This window comes from Mastomys coucha, unplaced genomic scaffold (assembly GCF_008632895.1).
Source record: "Mastomys coucha isolate ucsf_1 unplaced genomic scaffold, UCSF_Mcou_1 pScaffold9, whole genome shotgun sequence".
In the NCBI taxonomy this organism is placed as follows: Eukaryota; Metazoa; Chordata; class Mammalia; order Rodentia; family Muridae; genus Mastomys; species Mastomys coucha.
In genome coordinates this window covers 50559383-50580061 of record NW_022196915.1, presented here as the reverse complement: position 1 = coordinate 50580061, position 20679 = coordinate 50559383, and the positions used below count along the sequence as shown (strand labels likewise).

Below are 20679 nucleotides of genomic sequence, written 5' to 3'. Positions count from 1 at the left end.
ACAAAAGGCTCTTCTGTAAAGGGGAGAGGAATGAGGTTACCTCACAGAGCCGAATGACAATTTAACACGTTGATTTATTTAAAGTGCTTGGAATAGGGCCCAGCACATAAGACTGTGCTTAATGATAATTGTCTATTAAAATCCATAGAAAAGGTTGCTGCAAGACAACACAAGGGTAGCTTATCAGAGGGCTGCTCTTTTTCTGGTAACTTTTCCTCTAATGAGGCTGCTGAGGAAAGCAATGAAGGATGCAGGATTGCTGCATTTTTATTTAGTGTAGTAATTCAGGCAAGGGCGAGACTTGTGTGCTAATGATTTTATAAGTATCCAGACCATCACACGAAGTTCCCTGTGTGCTTATCTTATTATTCCAACTTCCTCTCTGACCCATGGAACAGTCTCAGAGGGAGACCAGTGGGAAAACATGAAAACAGAGGCTTCTGGAGAAAGTGTTGTCTTTTTCAGAGCCAATGATCGCACACCACTCTTAGCTAATAAGCATGTGCTCCCCCCGCCCCCCCCTCCAACTACCTATTTAAGACCATTGAGTGGTAGTTACTAGGCATAGCAACCTGCTTGATCTTCAGCACTACAAAATACACAAAGATCACCCAGGAGCCCATTATAACTACAATCATATTCTATGACCCTCTATAGAGGGTGACTTGAAGCCACTTGCATGTGGCTGCTGGGGACTCATCTTCCCAGTTAGCCTAGATGGATCTCACATGTTCCTGATCACGCAAACAAGTCTATCTTTTCTCCCCTCCCTACTTCCCTTTCCTACACTAGGTATGGAGCCAGGCAGACTCTCTATCACTGAGCTCCAGCCCTTGCTCTCACATTTTACTAATCTAGAGAACTAAATTCAATAACTGGGACTCAGCTGTTAAGAACACTTACTATTCTTGGTGAGAACCCCCTTTGGGTCCTTCCCAGCATCTACATGGCAGCCTATAACCATCCATAACTCCAGTTCCAGGGGATATGATGCCCTCTTCTGACTTCCTTGGGCACCAGACACACACATAGAGTACATACACATGTAGGCAAAACACTCATACACATAAACATAAACAAATCAGTAAACAAATCTTTAAACTCAATAAAACAAAAGGCAAAAGAAGGTAGCCTACATGCACTGGTAAGATAGATGGCCTTTAGATTTCATACAGCTACTCTCCTGTCTGGGTCACCGTTTCACCAAGATGGGGCAAACAAAGAAGTCATGAAGAAACGTGACTTTAAAAACTTTTGGGGGCTTTATTGGTTTGGGATTCTAACATCCAGGGAACTAGATGAAACTAGAGAGATTATTTGAGGCTCGGAGTCTACCAGGATCCTCTCTGAGTTACTAGTGGGCTGGCTGGCTTTTGAAGCCATGGACACCATTCAGGGTTCTTAGAGGCTAGATCTACTCCATGGATTTCTTATATCAAGACTCTCTGAACCAAGTTTCCCATGTAACATGTGACCCCAGGAATTAAAATCAAGGGCAAAATGTTACAGTCTGAGTGTAGGTCTACCTGAGTGGTCCCCACTATTACCTAAACAGTTCTGTGAAAAATATGGCCATTAGCACAAGACTGCCACAGAAGGATGTGAGGCAGGGTCTGAGGGACAAGCAGGAAAACCAGGAACTAGAAATACAAGGGGAGCTAGAAAGAAAGGAAGGCAGAGGGGGACGAAGGGAAGTGGCAGAGAGGACACAGGCTGAACTACCATACAGCAGGGTTGGCTGGCTTGCAGAGGCACTTAGAAGGCATATGGATGTGTGGCAAGGGGAGGGAGTGTGGACATGAGGCAACAGCAGCTGGTTTGAGCATAGCTTGGTGGTGTCTTAGATACCCGTAAATATCTATACTTGCAAGAGCTTCCTTACGGCAGCCCCAATGCAGAGCCTGCCTTTAAGAGGACATCAGTTTCATGCCTTAGTTTCTCTATCCATCCAACTTTCCGTGGACTTAATGATCATTATATACAAAGAAGCCCGTTCCAGGGGATTTGGTCAAGGAATATGAGACAGAAATAAGTCTAACTCTACACTCAGGAACTTCCGGTGACCTATGAGAGCTAGGGACTCACTGTCCCCAGTTGTTGCTGTCATCAAGGGAGGCCTGAGATCCCTGGTAGCCAGCAGTAGGCAGAAGAAACAGCCACCCACCAACACTGAAACACAGCACAGCAAAACACTCACTGGGGAATGCAGTCATGTAATTCCCACTTGGCAGAAATGTATGGCTGGCTGCAGAACAAAAGGAACCATCTGCATCCAAGCCACTGCCTCTTAATCCCTTAATTAGACTAAGTCCTTCAGAAGGAAGCAGCAGTCAGTTACTGAAGGAAACCAGAGCGCGTGCACGGACACACACACACACACACACACACACACACACACAAATACCTGTATTTGTATGGATATGAATAAATACTCAGCCTTTAAAAAAGAATCTATTTGTTTATTAAAAGTTATTTTATTTACTGAAAGCCATGATCTGGAACATTCTAGGAAGGTGACTTGGGGGAAATGTGGTGAGTAAAGCAGCAACCTGTGGGCATGTTAAAAGATGCTGAGCTGCCTGGGCTGCCCTGTGCTCTGACCTCAGGCCAGAGTATTTTGCCCTGCAGTGTGCTAATGGTGAGTGGTTGGAGGCCACAAGTTATCTGGAAACTTTCTTCTTCTTTTTCACCAGTGCTCTGTCTAGTGTGGTGTCTATTGCCACTCCTCCTGGCTTTTGCAGTTTTTTCTTTGTTTTCCTCTTCTTGGGCTTTGGGACATCGTCCAAGCTGTCTGATGTCTGTACACAACCTTCTGCATCCTCAACAGAGGCATCGGAACACTCGCCCCCACTGGGGCCTCCAGGCTGCAGCTCAGCTTGGTCTCTCTTCTTGGCCACAGGGCCCCTCTCTGCTTCCATACGCCTTTTCTTTTTATGCCTCTTGGCCTTGTGTTGGGGAGAGTTCTCTGTATCTGTGCCTGCTGCCTCTTTGGTTTTTTTCTTTCCCTTTTTCCATTCAACGGGGGTCTCTGAAAGGTCAGACCCTGGAGCTGAGGCCTGTGGCTTGCTCTTTAACTGGGCCATCCTCTTGGCAAAATATTCCTGGATGGTGAAGGCACTAGTTGTGGTTGTGGTCGTGGTCAGGGAGGTGTCCGCCTCATCTACAGAGGAGTTGCTGCAGCCATCCTGAGGGACAAGAGTGAAAAGTGATTAGTAACATTCATCCCACGAAGCAGCCAGGAGGAGCCACCTGAGCCTACTCATGATGGATTGAGATGAAGCTAGAACAAGGGATGACATAGAGAACCACGTGAGGAGAAGGCCAGACAGACCTCATCTGGCAAGTGGCTTCACAGACTTTGGAAGAAAGCTTCCCCTAGAAACAACAGTGTAAATGAGGATTAATCCCAGAGTCTTTCACAGATACCAGGGACATGCATGCAGAGCTCCGTGATTCTGCAGGTCCTTCTGTGCTGAACTAGAAACTCGGACACCGTGCATTTGAGCACATGTGGCTGGGCATGCTCTGCTGGTGCCGCTCTCAACTACGAGGAAGCACGTATTAGACTCTATGCTTTCTTGACACAGTAGCCCTCAAAAACTTCAGTGGAACTAAAATTATTTCTCTGTTTGAAATTTTAGCAGAATCAACATTCTACTGAATGACAACTGGGCTTTGAGTAGCTGCTGCAGCTCAGAGTTCTATCAAAGGGCATCAACTCCAGTACATATCAAATCAAATCGACACTGGCTGTACATTTTCCAGCTTATGGCTCAAAAACAAAACTATGCAGTCAATTTTGAGATTTAAAAAATAAAATGTGGAACAAATGAGATAAATGGGGTGGGGGCAAGCTTAAACACGATCACGGGTGGCTGGGAAATCAACTCAGCTGCTGTACAACATGAAGACCTTAGTTCAGTCCCTAGGACCAATTTAAAGAGCCTGGCACCTGTAATCCCAGATAGGGGAGTCAAAACAGGCCAATCACTCAATCAGTGAGCACTAAGTACAACGAGAGATCCTGCTTCAAAAAAAAAAAAGACTGTGGAGAGCTACTGAGGAAGACACGCAACACTGAACTTCTGGCCTCCTTAGAGACCAGTGATTCTCAACCTTGCCAATGCTTCGACCTTTTAACATAGTTCCTCAGGTTGTGATGATTCCCAACCAGAAAACTGTTTTCATTGCTACTTCATAACTGCAAATTTTCCGATGTTATGAATTATAATATAAATATCTGTGTTTTCTGATGGTCTTGGGCAATGCCTGTGAAAATGCCATTGGACCCTCAAAGGAATTGTGACCTACAATAGACTAATACTGAAGGAAACCAGAGAGTGCATGTGCACCCGCATGCGGGCGCGCACACACAGATATACACACAACTTCTGTCAGTCAGCAAATGTTGCTGGTATCTCATCAGGTTATTTTGAAAGAAACAGAAATTAGCAGCCTTAGGACTCCAAAACCAGGCCACTCAGTCCTTTTGTTCCTCAAATGTTGAGTGAGGACTGGAATTCTTCATGACAGAATGAAACACCTTCTTAAGGCTCTCAGTACTTGCCAATGCCAGACTGATGGACAAGAAAGATCTTGCCTCCCATGTAAGGGCACACACCCATAGCCATGCATAGACACAGGCACTGGGAAGGTGGCCCACTAATGTAACAGAGGTCTCATTGATGGCTGTATGCCAGGTTTGAGGTTGGGCCTTGTGCTCAGCTCGTATAACCCTGACTCCTTGTTCTTTCACTTATTACCTTCCTGTTCTCAATAGGTTAATAGCAGGAACTGGCTGCTGGTATTAATCATCCTTAGCTATTAGGAAACACAGACCATTTCTGAGTCACTTACTCAATCTCCTGAGTCTCTATCCCAGGAAGCATGGGCCTAAGCAATCCCTATGGTGGGGAGGTGCTGAGGACTCAGGCTCACCACTCAGCTCAGCGGGGGTTGGCGGGCAGTGCTGAGGACCAGCACTCACCTCCCTCGGCCTGGACAGTGGACAAAGCCCTGTGGGGAGAGCTGTCCAGCAGGAGAGTCTCCTTCCCTTTTCACAGGAAATCTAACTTTTGGTAAGGCTTTTATTTCTAATAGCTGGCAATCTGATTCCTGAGGGAGCAATGCTCAGGACTCCCATTCTACATACTGACAACTGGAAGCCAGTTTCACTAAGAGTATAGATAGCCATGGCTCTGTAAAACAAAAAAACATATACACCTTTATAAGAAAATGAGTATTTTCAAATCTGGTCTAATTTCAAAGCAAACAGTTACCTTTTGAAAAAACATTTCTATTAAATGCATGATACAACCTCAAAGAAAACCCATCATACTTAAATGTTACTTTTCTACTCTGTACATGTTGAGAATGTCTTAGGTTCATAGTGGTGTTTTAGAAACTAGTAAAATAACCTGACACCTTCGGGTTTTATATAAAATACCACAATGGGAGGAATGACTAATAATTTTGTCAAACATTTCAGTTAAGTTCAAGGGTTCAAGATATCTATCTCTCTTAAAAAGGCCTGTTGGGGTCTCAACTACTAATCTAATAGGGAGGTGAAGATGAGCTCCCTGGTCCCTCTGTGTGCTGGCAGCTGTTCTGTGCAGAGTGGCTGGGGGCCAGACCAGAACCAGGAAGTTCATAGCAAACTTACTCTGACCACCAGATCAAGCCAGGGCAACAGGAAGGCCAGCCTAGTGCATCCTTAGAACAAAACAAACAGATCCACCACCTCAGAGATGCACTCCTCATGACATACTGTCCTCAGAGGGCTGCAAGAGCCACCCACATGCCAGGCCCTGGAGAGAATGGTACTATGCAGACACTCACAAATCCATTTTAAACTCAGTGGAAAATAATCTTCTATCAGGCAAGAAGGTGGGAGCCTAGATTCCCATGGTTACTTCTGAGGTTCCCTTGAGGAATGACGGCTTGGAGATCTGTACCAATCTTTTGTATCCCTGAAGATTTGTCCAAGAAGGGCAGGTTGTGGTGGGCAAGTGTGGTCAGCACTCTGAGTTGCAATGCAAGATTCCCACGGTCCCACTCTAAAGACAAATGCAGGGAGATGTGTAGGCTTTCTCCTGGGCCCAGGGAGAGAAAAGGTGGGCATCCCCGGCTTTCTGAATGGCCACAGGTCTCCCTTATGTGGCTGTGGTTGCGTTTCTGGCACAGGCACATGTCAGATGCAACTATTATAGCAATTTTCTAAAGAAAGGGCTCAGGGGTGAGGGGATGGCCACATTGTCTCTCCATTGTCCCATCTTCTGTTTCATTTACTATTAGGAAGAAATGCTTATAGAGGCCAGTGCAGAAGCCTGATTTTTCTATGTATTTCTGAAGTAGCTCTTGTTTTTGAGATAGTGCATGAAGCAGGTTCCTGGTTAACCTGAATACTCACAGAGCCTGTTTTTTTCACTATGGTTAGAGGTGTTGAGTACAGTGTGTGTTTAAAAGCCCTAATGGCAGGTTTCCCCTAAAGAAAACTAATACCTAATTAATAATGTACTGTAGGTCAGAGCTCAGGGGGACCTGCTCCTCACTTTATTGAGTTGAGAATTTAAGAACAAAAGAAGTCTATGAGATAGTTACACTGAGACATACGAGAGGAAATTGTAGCCAAAGTGCCCATATCAGTTGGACTGAAGAGGGCAGCCACCATCAATGTGCCAGGCACTTAGCATAGCTCCTTGAGTGGCTCAAGGCATGAGAAGAACAAACTGTCTATTACAGGGGCCCAAGAGAGACTTGGGGCACAGGCACCTTATCTATAGGCATGGAAGGAATAGGACATGATGTCATGCTAGGGGGTGCAGAGCACCCTGACTTTTAGCTTGTATAAGACTTATGTGCTGTGTTAGCGTTTCTCTTCTGAAGATCCTGATGCTAAAGTCTACTGTTGTATAATCTTCAGACAAGGCTTCAAGCTCAGTTCAGGGACAGATTAGCTGAGGTAGCAGCTTACTGTAGAAAAACAAATGAACAAACAAACAAACTAACAAACACTCATCTTTAAGATCAGGAAAACCTGGTTATCAAGCTTACAGTTCACAAATATAGTAATTTAAAAAAAAAAATGCCCTGAAGCTAGGCTTAAGAGGTTTGTAATTTGACAAATTAACATGTAAATTTCCTTTATAGAAGCTCTTTATGTTTTTCCCCCCTTTAAACTGGGTCTTCCTCAGGCTGGCTTCACACTTACTATGTAGCCTTGGCTAGCCTTCAACTTACAATCCTGCCCTTTAGAAGTCCAATCCTCTCTTGGGCATCTGCAGGGTTGCCTACTCCATGTTAGCATGCTTGTACTCTTTGACTTGGTTTTCTCATCAGCAATGAGCAAATTCAAGAACTTGGAGGGTGCACAGGTTGAGGACCTCAATGACATCAAAGAAAGGACAGTGTTGCAAAGGAAAGAGATAACCCTAACAGGATCTATGGTGGGAGCTGCCTGTTGCCACTGACTGTAGCCTGTAGCTGAAAAGTATGCATATCAGTTTGCTGTGATTCCTAGAAAAGGTACCCTGTCTGAAGGCCTGGAGGATCACTCATGAGCCTCTGCAGAAGCTCTACTAGGCTACAGAGAACTCTGCTCATGCACCACTTATACACGTACCCTTGGATGGATTGCCAGGAAAATGCCCCAGAGAGGTTTCTTCTTAGTACTCTCAAAACAGTCAGCTTGTTAGGGGGCAGGGAAAGCAAGCAGTTGAGAGGGGACTTAGGGAGGTATTTGGAGGTGATGCCCTAGACAAATGTTAGACACTACTGTGCAAGGATGTGTGTCAGAGGCAAACCTTTCAGCTCACCAACCCTTTTCACAGATCACTGCTCATCTTAGTGACAGGAGGCCGGCAGTTTTTGGACTTGTACGTTAAGACACAGAGGTCAGGTGCAACAGTAATAATCTCCGGTGAGCTTTGCTCAGAAGGCATAGCTCCCCAGAGCTCAAGGGTAACCGGCACTCAAGGGTAAGAGTTATTACTTCATTGCTATTGCCATGATGAACCAACTCTTGCTTCCACAACAGCCTGTCTGTCACCACCTTGTGCTGGAGTAGTCTGTGGAAAGTTAAAGAAGCTTGGCAAGGGAACAGTCTATAAAATCAAAACACTCCAATGTTTCCAGACTTTTAACACAACAGTTCTGACAAACCCAAATGAAGTTGTAGTGGATCACAGCAAGGCAGAGACTGCATCCGTTCACTGCAGTCAGAGATAAGCAGGTATCAAGTGACTCTGTGACTAGTCAGGATAAAGACAAGGCCGAGATCCACTGCATGTCATACAGGCTTCACACCTTCCAACAGAAGGGGCAGAATGGACTGATTCAGTTACCTGCTCCAGAGCCTAGGTCTCTGCCCTACAGAACTTAGAACTTCCTTCTAGATTCCTCACAGCTATGTGTATCACTTCAGTGATGGGACCTAGAATCAGCACAGAAACAAATGTCCACAAGTACCTCTGAAGGATTATCTAGCTTAGGTTAATTGAGGTGAGAAGATCCACTTTAAATGTGGATAAGTACCATTCTTTGCACTGGGGTCTCCTTAATAAAAAAGAGAAAATGAACCAAGCACAAACATTCATCATGCTGCTTCCTGACTGTGGGGGTAGTATGACCAGCCACTTCCTGTTCTATCATGCATCTTCCCTGCTACATGGACTGTATCCGGTAGAGAACAAACCTTCCCTTAAGCTGCCCATTTTTTTCTGATATTATCCAAGCAATGAAACAAAATAACTAAAGCAACTTCTCTGAAGATCCTGTGTGAGCCTCAGGCTGACCTTACAGGATTGCTCCCTTATTTACTACCCACACCAGCAACTAGCTGCTTTTATTTTTTGCTTTTGATTACTTACTTGCTTTGCAAACATCTTAAGAAAATTCTAAATTTCTTGATGGCAGGGGCCATTTTTATTCTACTTGTATTCTGCATACTCTCTAATGAGAAAGGCATGGACAGTGTTCAACAAAAGCATCAGATAAAAATGTACTGCAGAGAGATGGAGAAGAGCTCCTGCCACTACCCATCCACCTGTTGGGCAGGCTGGTACCAGCAAGGGGCGTGAGAGGGCAGGAAGCCAAAGGGACCAGCACTTGCAGAGCCCAGTCTGATCCAGACACAGCTATCTTTTCAGTCAAAACCCTGCCCTATGACAAGCACTGCTTGCAAGGAACAAGAATTCTGTCTGGTGCAGTGTACCAATTACAATGACCCTTAGCAATATACTGACCTCAGTTAAATGACCTAAGTATTTCTCTCATGTTACCACTCTTACTTTCCAGGGGAAATGTCAACTGGGAAAATGCACAGTGGTATGGAAACTGTCACACATCCTTGGAATTAGCTGGACACATCAATGGCCTAACTGGACTGAACTGTTTTTAATGGATTGTATAGCAAGAGATTCTAAAGCCCAAGAAAGCCACAAGGAGGGCTTTGGACAGCAAATAAAGTTCCCTCAGAGCCCCTGGCCTCAGACCAAGGGGCCAGAGAGCCAGCAGTCCGAAGCCTCAGGCAGAAGTAAGCACCGAGCTTCTGGGCACCTCTATGGTTTTATCCATCCCCTTTGCGGTTTCAATGTAACTCAGAGTGCAATGACTTACAGACAAAGAATTACTTTTGTACTCACAAAGCTTGTTCAAGCATAAAATCCTGTACTTTTTTTGTATGATATCCATCACATACATTTAGAATTAGGCTAAACACATAAAGCCTCAGTAGTAGCCAGCCTAAGGAATTTGCTTAGGAAACTCAATCACTTTCAACATTAGGGAGTACATAAGGGAGTCAAAACAACCTGAAAGCCTCTTACGGAAGGTAAGTTTTGATGTCAAGCAATGAAAACTCAGGGATACCATTAATAGAGTGGAAATTGTGCCATGACTTAACAGGCATGATGTGTGTGCATCTGAACAAAGAGGTATAGAACATGTAAGTCACATGTAAGATGCCCACTGTGCAGAGATTCCAAGAAGGGGCTCCCTAAAACAGGGACTGAGAAATTACTGCTGTGGGTTCTCAAGTTCACCTCCTAAGTAGATTTATTTTCACATTTCTAAGAAGCTGGGCAAGAGAATCAAATGAAGACTATTTCATAGCATGTGAAACTACATGAATTTCAAATGACTATAAAGCCTGAATTTCCTCAGTAAAATATTTGTGAAAATGTTTTCTCTTTAGTTACACAAGTACTTGTTATAGGTGCTGAGTAAACACCTACCTAATAGGTACATTTTAAAATACAATCTGCTTTTAAAACCACTGTACGGTCAGCTTTTGGAAATACCAGATGTTTTTCAGTCAGCTCCCCCCCATACACACACACATACAGACCCTCCCTCCCCTCTATCCTTGGTTTCTATTTGTTATTAAGGTTTGAATATGTTCTCTGGAAGTTCACATGTTGGAAACTAAACCCTAAAGTCACAGGTTAAGAATATCTGAAGGCAGAGCCTTTAGAAGTAGTGAAGGGCCACAGTCTTGGATGAGTGACTTTCCAAGACTAGGAGACATGAGCTCATAGGTTTGTTACTGTGTGATGCCCCGCAGCCATAGGAGGAAGGCCCTGATCAGATACTGGTACCTTGCTATCAAAATTCCCAGCCTCTAGAGCTCCAAGAGATAAATCTTTGTTCTTTATAAATTGCCTCAGGTATTCTGCTAAAATAGCAGAATATAAACTAAGTGGAAAATTCTAGTAAATTGCTTGCCATTCTGAATCAGTGCAATGAAATCTTGTCCATCTGCCTGGATCATGAATCATCTTTTGTCCAGTGACTCTATACTGTATATGCTATCTGCACTTTTGTCATTTTAATGGCTGACTATGCAATCAGATGTTGTGATACTGTAATACTGAGTTCAGGGATCCTCCTCCTCTTCTTCTTCCCTTTCTCTTCATTTTTTCTTTTTTGGGTAAAATCTCATGGAGTCTAGGTTGGCCTCACTCCCTGTGAAATAGAGGGCAGCCTTGAACTTCTGATCCTCCTGCTTTACCTTCTGAGTGCTGGAATTACAGGTGTGTACTACAATGTCTGGTTTATGTGGTGGGGAGTATGGAACCCAGGCCCTGTTCATGCTAGACAAGCACTCTAGCAACTGAGTCACAGTCTCTAGCCCCCTTGTTTCTCTCAATACTTCTCTGAACTTTCAAGTCTAAAGCATAAGAATAGCAATGCTGGCAACTTGGATATGCCAAAATTGTAAAGTATATCCTTTAGGTGAAAGGCAGAAGTTCTTAGGGAAGAAGATGAATCATATGCTGGGGTTGCTAAGGTCTATAGTCAAAATGAATCTTCTACCAAACTCGTGACTATAGAGGAAAAAATTCTCAGTACTTTTCTGCTGCACTTTAGGCAGTAGGAATGGCTCCTTCCACCCAAGGCTGCAGGCACTTTCAAGGTTTCAGAACACTTCCACCTTGAGCAATGGGAGACAGCTGGAAATGGTCGGAACTGGAAGGCTTTAGCTGTCTTTTGCTAATGACATAGGCTAACCTTCCACGACTGTGGGCTTTCAAAGAGCAGAAAACAATAATCCAGGAAAACGCAGTGATCTGCCATGGAAGAGAACTCTGGGTCACCCTGGGAATGTGCAGAGGTTTCTTTTGAGTTAGGCACTGGGTTTTTCCCTGGAATTCATACACAGACAAATGGCCCTCTGTGAGGTAGTAAGAATGGAAGCAAATAGCAACTCACTTTCTGCAGGCCAAGCTCCTCACGTGAATGCCAATGTTAACAAAGCTGCGCATTCCTTTCTTGACTTCTTTTCCACTTGCCTGTCAGCTGCTTAAGCTACCTCTCATTAGGAAAAGCCAACATAAACATGTTTTAGAAGGACCATTCTCCATGGCAACATCTTTTCAAGTCCTGACATCAGAATCACTGACAAGTCATGCCACCTTTGGGGAAAGAGAGGAAGGAATAGAGCAGCTTCCAGCCTCCGTGAAAGGTCCTCGGGCTTAGAAGCTGCAGTGACTCCCATGGCAGCATCTCATCTCATACTGGCCACAAGATAAACGAGGCTCTTTAAGAGCAGAAGTGATCAATGTGACATAGGCACCAACTTCTTTGAATGAAATCTAAAAATAATCCAAATTGACTGTTGTTTATAATTCTAGGTCAACTGGTTCTCCCCCAGAAGCAGGACGCACCGCTTCACTAACAGCTGGGTAGGGCTCCCATCTTCCAGGGAGTTCTGGCTCCATTTCTCCTCTACAAGAGACTGAAAGTCATGCAGGAAACTTGACAACTCAAATTTTGGTACTTTTTTCTAAAAAAGCAAAGTAGTTTAAAAAGACATTAATTAAACTTAGACTTTAGAGAGCAGGGCCTCGAGAGCAAAGATCTTTGTATAGAGTACAACACCTTCATTAGACATAATTGGTCAGGGTGCTACTCAAGTAAACAAATTTAAGAGAATAAAATTGAAAAGACCCAAGGTCCTTCTCACTTCTTGTATACTATTTAAGACTCTCTTTAGCTCTGTAAAAGTCAGTCTAGAGAATCATTTAAAAATATATTCTTAGGAATAAATGTGGCAGGGAAAAATCATTTAGAATTTACTGAAAATGAATTAAAATTCTGACTCTGGTGACTCTGACTAAGCAGACCATAGCTCCCTTCCCTTCTTGGAGACTTCTGGGGCTCTTAGGGCACCATAGAGCACAACTGGAAAACAGCAGCTAAGCTTGACAGCCTAGACTATTTCACAGCCTTCAGCCAACAAGTATCTAACAAGCTTTCAAGAATAAAACCGGATCTTTAATATTATGTAGTAGATGCAACTTTGGAGCATATACAATCTTAACATTGGGCAGTTGTTCATTCAAACTATTCAAGCAATCACTTCTTCCAAAGACAGTAACACTTATCAACCCTTGATTCCTCATCACTCAAGTCTGAAGTTGCAAGCCCATCTTCTGAGACACCCAGTGGGACAGGTAAGTGGGAGGAACTCAAGGCTGGACTGCAGAGAGGACAGTGATGGCCTAGTTACCCCTAATCCCATCAGATGGCCATGCCAGGAGCAGGTCCTCTCTGCTAGCTTTTCCCATGCACTAAGTCAATGGAAGGTTCCAAGTCACCGTATTTTTATGATGTCATAGGCTGAAAACCTACGAGAGAATGTCACAGCCACCTTCCCAGCAGGAGGTGAGGACAGAAGGCACATGAGATCGTATTTCACTCTTCTGCTCCCCTAACCAGGCCTTCTGGGTGTCATTTTTTCATTATCACAAAGGCCCTGAAAAACAGCAGTTTGACTTGTCAACAAACCCAAACTCAAATCTAATCCTTTCAGACCCAACCTGTGTCCTGGCAAAGCTCTAACCAAACAAAGCAGTCCTTGACCTAGAGCACAGGCGCCTGGCAGGCCTTCCTCATGCTTGCTGCTTCTGTGTGCCTGTCTAGAGTATCTTGCTGTGCAAAAGCTCCATGTGCCCATCAAGAAGGCAGCTCACTCCTCAGTGGCACTGAATAACTTTGCAGATGGTGGCTGCAACCCACTTTCTCCTCCTAGGCTCCTCCAGAGTGAGGCCAGCCCAATCCTGTTTGAAGTTCTGGCGGCCAAGAGATGGCCGTTTATGTCCCCTGTCTGAGGACAGGAAAAGGACTGAGCCGTGTGTGAGGGAAAGATAAGAGCTGAGATTTCTGTCCTCAGCCTCTTATCAGCCCTTCCTGCAACTTTCCAGAGCAGACAGCAACATGACAGGCTCCGAGCTGAGTTAGCTTGGGAGGCCTGGGCTCCCACAGCTTCTGATGAGGATCAAGGTAGGGAGGGGTGTGCAATGAGCTAAGAGAAAGTTTTTCCTTTATCTTAAAATAGTTTGGCTCAAACAAAATTGCCCCTTTCTCTGTTTAGACACATAGATATTGCATCTGCTTGTTAAACTGCAGCAACAGATATGGGTTTTCATAACTTCCTTTCCGGGTGGAATGAAGCATTGCTTTCCTTGTATAGATCCCTGCCCACAGTTTTGTGCTACCAGCTCTTGGGCACGTAGCACAGGGCCAGTCCTGTGGGGGTCCTCAGGCTGGTGCTTGTAAAGTCCCAGCTGCGGAGCCAACGTCTTCCACATGTGTGTGAACCTCTCCACGCCCAGTCTTGCTTTCTCAGGCCAGCACACACTTACAGAGGGCTGACAATTCCAGCCCCATGCTGAAACAGACCAAATGAGGCCAGGGGATACTGAACACGGAAGGCTGTTACTGCTCATCTGTAACATGTCATACCCGTAATACCGAGGATTACATTCTTGGGACCTGGGCCTTTCTGATGAAAGACCGAGGGGCAACCATAGTTGATGAAGAAGAATCTAGATTAAGCAGTAAATACGCATACACTGAATGGTTCTCTTGATGGAGTCTTATTGCTAAATCTTAAATGTTCCCATTCTGTTCACAGGGGCAGGTTCTTACCCAAGAATAATACACTACACATAAAACCAGAAGAAAGCCAGTGAGAACCTGGTGTTGCTCGCACACAGCTGGCTGCTGGGAAGCTGTGGGGTAAGAACACATCCCCAGTCACCCTGGCATTAAAAAATGGGAACACCTGTTCCCTCCCTTAGCTGGAAAATCAATCTTCCACTGGAATGGAATGTAGCAGGAGACACCATGTCAAGCAGACTGCCTAGAACCCAGCCACCTTGGAGGACCACAGTGGGTAGCAGGTGCAGTTCATGCCACCAGGCAGACAGCTACTGGCAAGGACAAGAGATCTAGGGATTGCCTTCCTCCTACAGCCTACTATACCTCCAAACTATGGAACAGTGAGGAAGAGATTGGAAAACCAGGAGAAATCAAGAATACAACCAGGAGTAAACAGATACAACAGATTTGATTTAAGCAATTCTTAAAAATAAAATGAAGCAAACTTGATTCCGCAATCAGCTGGCTGAATGTTACACATAAAGAGTCTATATGACTTTAGATCATAGTGATTTGTACACACCCACCAGGTATTCTCTAAGATCAAGGAATATCTATCCCCCCTTAGCAGCCCAGCACTTGCCTTTTCACTTTTGGTATTCTGTGACACTGTACATGAGATAGGGGACAAGGGAGGGACGAGTTATATGGCACTGGGATGTGTGAGTAAAGATAAAAGATGACTAAGCACAAGTCCTTGAGTCCTACATCTGAACAGGTAGTCTGATGATAAACTCTTATTTCAGCATAAAAACAACGTTTTAGTCATGTGACATGAAGTAGAGGCTAGGATCTAGAACATATGGTCTACCCTAATCCCTACACTGTGGTCTCCAAACACTTAGGGAACCTGGACATGGGAGAGCATATGTATAAAATCTTAGGTCAGAATGAAAGGAAGCTACCCAGTACCACTTACTGCCATATCAAAAGTATTCAGGTCACTATTTTCATACAGGAACACCAAAGATTTCCATATTGATTCTTCAACTTCACTAAAATCTTTCATCTCAGTTATTTTTTAGTGAAATCATTGGAGATGATCTTCAAAGAGATAATTTTATTTCTCTTTCATTTTAAAGATTTCCTTTCATTTCTTTTTTTATTTCTATTGAGATTTCAATTTCATTTCTTTTTCTTCTCTGAATGGCCTTGCCTGTATATCCAACACTATGCAAAACAGGTGTGGTGATGGTGAGCAGGCACAAGTGCCTGCACCAAACCTTACAAAGTGGTTCTCGACTCGTGTGTGGGTCATATATCAAATATTTATGTTATGATTCATAACAGTAGACAAAATTACAGTTATGAAATAACAACAAAAATATTATGGTTTGGGGTCACCATAACATGAGAAACAGAATTAAAGGGTGGTAGAGTTATTAAACTGTATTAGGGAGGAGAGCCACTGTGCCTCCTGTTGACTGTTTTCTTAGCCATAGACTTTTCATAAATGGTCTTTTTCTTATGTTCAGAAATTGTTCTCCTATTTCTAAACTATTGAAACTTTCCACCAAGAAAGGATGTAAGACTTTCTCCAATGCCTTTTTTTCTTTTTAGAATCAACAAAGATGATCATATAATGTCTCCCTTCCCATCTGTTATTGGGCTATACCACATTGATTATTTATTTAGTCTATGTTTAATAAATGGATCCAGAAAACTAAATTTCCATATGCAAATCTTCCTATCTTCCACAACACATAAGCATGAGCTCAAAATAGGAAACTCAGAAATCATAAAACATAGAGGATACACAAGAAAGGGCCTTGTCTTTGGGCTTGACAGTGATTTCTTGGACACTATATTTCAAACTCAAGTTATACAAGCAAAAACACATGGGACTATAGCAAACTAAAAGGTCCTTGCACAGGAAAGAAGACCCCCAAGAAAGAACAACACTACAGACAGTGTAAACAGAAATGCAGTGTGTACCATCTGATGGAGAGAAAATACCACCTCATTCCAACTGGCAAATGCAAAGAGCTGCTTCTCTGAAAGGCCAACATGCGACACCCACAGAAGAGGTACCACTCCTCATCAAGGAGATGGAAACCCAAGGCTGCTGTGACCACAGACCTTAACAAGGTAGGAGGTAACATCAGAGAGGAGTAAAGAAATAGTATGGCCATTTTAGAAGATAATAGGAAGTAAAAATGACTACCATTATGACCCAACAATCTTTCCATGAAGGGAATTAAAGTCCTCCTCTCAGGAGACCTGCATGCCATGTTCCCTGCAACAGTAAGTCTTTCACTAAACATAACTCAAAAGACATTATACTGTAAGAAAGACAAAAACAGAAACACAGCATGTCCTCACTTATATGTAGATTTTTTTTTGAGACAGGGTTTCTCTGAATAGCCCTGGCTGTCCTGGAACTCACTCTCTAGACCAGGCTGGCCTTGAACTCAGAAATCCGCCTGTCTCTGTCTCCCAAGTGCTGGGATTAAAGACGTGCCCCACCACCGCCTGGCCATATGTAGATTTTTTTAAAAGCTAATATGGAGCTGAAAAGATGGTTAGCAGCTAAGAATACGAGCTGCTCTGCAGTTCCCAGAACCCACGTGACAGCTCACACTATCTGTAACTTCAGTTCTGGGAGTCCTGATGCCATTTTCTGGTCTCCATGGGCACCAGGCATGTGGTGTGCATACAAACATGCAAAGCAATCATTCACACATAAAAATAAAAGCAAAATATCTTAAAAAACAAAAGCCCCCACAAAACCCAAGATTCAGAAACAGAAAAAAAAAAAGTATGGGTTACCTGGGCTTTAGTAATAAGGGAAATGAAGGTCCAAAGACACAGACCAGCAGACTGTGAGATATTAAAGATAGTGGTGAGGACCAGGTTAAGAATTATGCGGTGAGGACTCCGCTAAGTGACTCACAGCTGCTTTTGCCACGAAGGACATGCAAAACTGTGGCCCTAAGGAGGGCACTGATGATATGTTCACTTCCTTTACCATGATAATCAGTTTGCTCCACATATGCATTACCTAACACCACAGCTGCACTCTTCACACACCTCCAATAAAACTTGTTTACAACACAAGAAAGTACCTGGGAACAAACCTGGAAGGTTCTCATTAGGTAAAGACAGAAAGTTTTCTCATTAGCAAAGATGGTAGCTAAGATGTGCTGGTACAAATAAATGTATTCCAATGTGCGAATGATCTAGAAATGGAAAATTTGCCAGTTACTTTCAAGGAACACTGATTATTCTGAAAGCTGCTAGATCAAGGAGCTGAGCAAGAGATTCATCCTATTTTCCTATAGAAACTGGGCCTCAGGCTACTCTAAAAGTAGACATATGAGAAATATTGGTTCTAAGCATAAAGGAGGAACAGAAAGAGATGATGTCAGATTGGAGACTGATGTTCACATACAACTATTATCTACTTCTGTACAATAATAATGCTAACAGACTTACAGATTTCTGTCTCTTACTTTTATGTGTTTTGTGTGTGCATGTAGGTATGTGTGTACATGACTGTGTCCACATAGGCCAGAGGAAAACTGTCCACCTTTCCTTTTGTTGAGACAGGGTCTCTTGCTGGCATGGGACTTGCCAAGAAAGCCAGGCTAGTTGGCCAGTAACACCCAAGGATCGTCTTCCCACTGGCCCCAGTACTGAGATTACAGTAATGTACCACTACCTCCACCCAGCTTTTTATATGGCTTCAGGTCCTTATACTTAGGAAACAAGTACTTTATCAACTGCGGCATCACCCCAGTGAGTCCTTATCTTTTAAGATAATTACTTAAGTGCTACTTTGCTACGGGTAAAATTCTGACTTCTCAGATGGCTGCTTCAAAGCACCACATGGGAGAAGTGTCACAGTACTTGCCCCTCAATGGCCATGTCCCAGACACATCTAAATGCATTCCCCTAAGACCTGCTTTCTCAGGATCTGTGTCTTTGCTGGTATGGTATTCTTTTCCCCCAGCTGGCCAGCTACTGTGAAGACTCCATCCTTGGCTTCTGTGAGCCAAGTCTATCACTAACATACCCGCCAAAGCCCTTTAATATCACACTGCAGGCTTCTGCTCCAGCTGACAGTATGTGCCTTGGACTTCCTGCCCATACTGTAAGTGGGACTATGTCTCACTCATTTCACAATCTGTCATCAACAGGGTTAGCGTGGGACAAGGAAAAACATTTGAGTCAGGTCAGAAAAACTGGAGGGAGGGAGGAAACTAGCTCAGAAAAAAATGATTACTGCAATAGTAAGGGAATGAAGAAGTAAAGAGAGATTACACTAAGACCATAGAAACTGCATAAAGCTGCTCATGGCCAAGGCCTATCACTGTGGTCTGAAACGCAAATGTTTAGATAGTACGCCTGGTTTTGGCTCTCTGGTAACAACAACACACAGATCTGATTTTATTCATTAATTTAAACAAAGTACCCCAAATCTCACCCTAGAAGTTCTAAATCCACACAAGGACTGCCAAAGTGAAGTTTGAAATAACTGGGACCAATAATAATACGGTGTCATGCACCATGATTATAGTCCTACTTCAAGGAACTGAAGTCCACACAGAACCAAACTGTCAGAGGCTGTGCTTCTGCACCAACATCTGCTTTCCCTAACAGTGGGAGTGAGGTGCTGATGTAGCTCAATGAATAAAATCTCTTCAACTGTAGACATTATTCATTGTTTAAAAGATTGAGTACCTTAAGGCATTCAGGCACAGACTTTCTATGCTTAAACTTTTGAACAATTTAGGAATGAGATTCGTACACGGGTCTAAAGTACACACTCTATTTATAAGTTTCAGTAATGCATGGACATAAAAGAAAACTAACTTACTACTTCCCAGCGTCACTCAGCCACTTCCTGTCAAGCTTTCCTGTGGAAAGCTTGCTGACATTAGTACCCAGACTGATGTTAAGTGGCTGTTCGGCTTTTCAACAATTCCACAGCATCTAATGCATTGAACTCAGTATTATCTAAGCTCATGCAGATGTTAGAAAGCTACTAGGGCAGTGGGTGGATGGAGCTCAGGTCCGTAATCCTTGCACTGCCAATGGAGGGCAAAGGTAGGAGAAAAAGGAGAAACTCCAGACTATAGACTAAGATCCTGTTAAGAAACCCCAGACAATGGTTTGGAGTTCAGGTCCATACACTGCTTCAAAGCCTGGCACATGAAACCCAGGCTCAACTTCATGATGCTGTCAGAATCAGAAGCACAACAGAAGGTCTGGACAACTCAGGACAGATGATCACAGCTGGACGCCAATGCTGCTACTTTGGACAGGAAAAAGGTTGTGCTGTGGCGAAAATGAACCTGTCAAAAAGTGACAGCTCAAAGTGGTCTAAGCCACCTTAGCCCTGCTATTGCTCCAAGAGATTGACTCGGTCAGGGTGAACTCCCCAGACATTCAGTCTGCCCAGAAAGGAAGGAGCAGGAGCGCCACAAACGGAAGACCCACCAGCCCTTTGGCTCCTAATAAAACAGGACTTAAATCTTTCAGAGGAAGCAAGTTATGTGCTTCCTCCAACCTGAAACTTAACATTTGGAACAAGAGGTTTTAGGTTAAAGACCAAGTTTCAAACAAAGTTTTTTCATTGTTATAATTGGTTCCAATGAAACTGTGCAAGACTACAGCTTAAAGACTAATGTAAACCAAGAAGCACAAAGCCACACTCAAGGAGGTCTTATTAATTTAAGCTAAATTTAACCTGCTCCTAAACTATTCTGTGAAGGGAAATTATCAAGCAAGTCTCTCACTGAAATTCCTTACTTTAGAATCCAAACCTATATAGGATGTTTAGACTCCACCTAGCAGTACCTAGGTGATAAATCAGCTAATGACTTAATTACAGTTTGAATCATGAAGAACTCCTAAGGCAGGGGGAAACATTTATTTACATCACTTAAAATAAAGCTTTTCAGGTAGCTGCGAGCAACTTAATGACGCTTGCTTATGTACAAACATTTGCTGTACTAATTACAATCTGGTCTTAGAATAGCAATCCCACTGGGGCAGTTTAAACAATAAGCTGGGGTTGAAGCTGTTTTTTCCTCTAGAGCAAAGGTTCTTAGACCCCAAACTCAGGTTAAAAGAAAAGCTTGAATACAAAGGCTTTCCAGAACAGTGACCAACACTGTTGAATGACCTTCTGGAGAACCTGTTGTGAGTATGTACAGCCCACTGTGGGCAGGGTGTATGTGGGGGGGGGAAGGGAGAGGGAGAGGGAGAGGGAGAGGGAGAGGGAGAGGGAGG

The 20679-nt window shown here is 43.6% G+C and overlaps 1 protein-coding gene across 1 annotated transcript in view; it reads right to left on the bottom strand.

The window, feature by feature from the left end:
* Positions 1-2450: 2450 nt before the first annotated feature.
* The window catches only part of Pinx1 (PIN2 (TERF1) interacting telomerase inhibitor 1), a 61744-nt gene continuing 43515 nt past the window's right edge, over positions 2451-20679 (bottom strand). Inside the window, exon 7 of the mRNA XM_031361288.1 lies at positions 2451-3185. Within this exon, the coding sequence (XP_031217148.1) occupies positions 2661-3185 (525 nt within the window). The 3' untranslated portion in view covers positions 2451-2660. The remainder of the gene's footprint in view (positions 3186-20679) is intronic.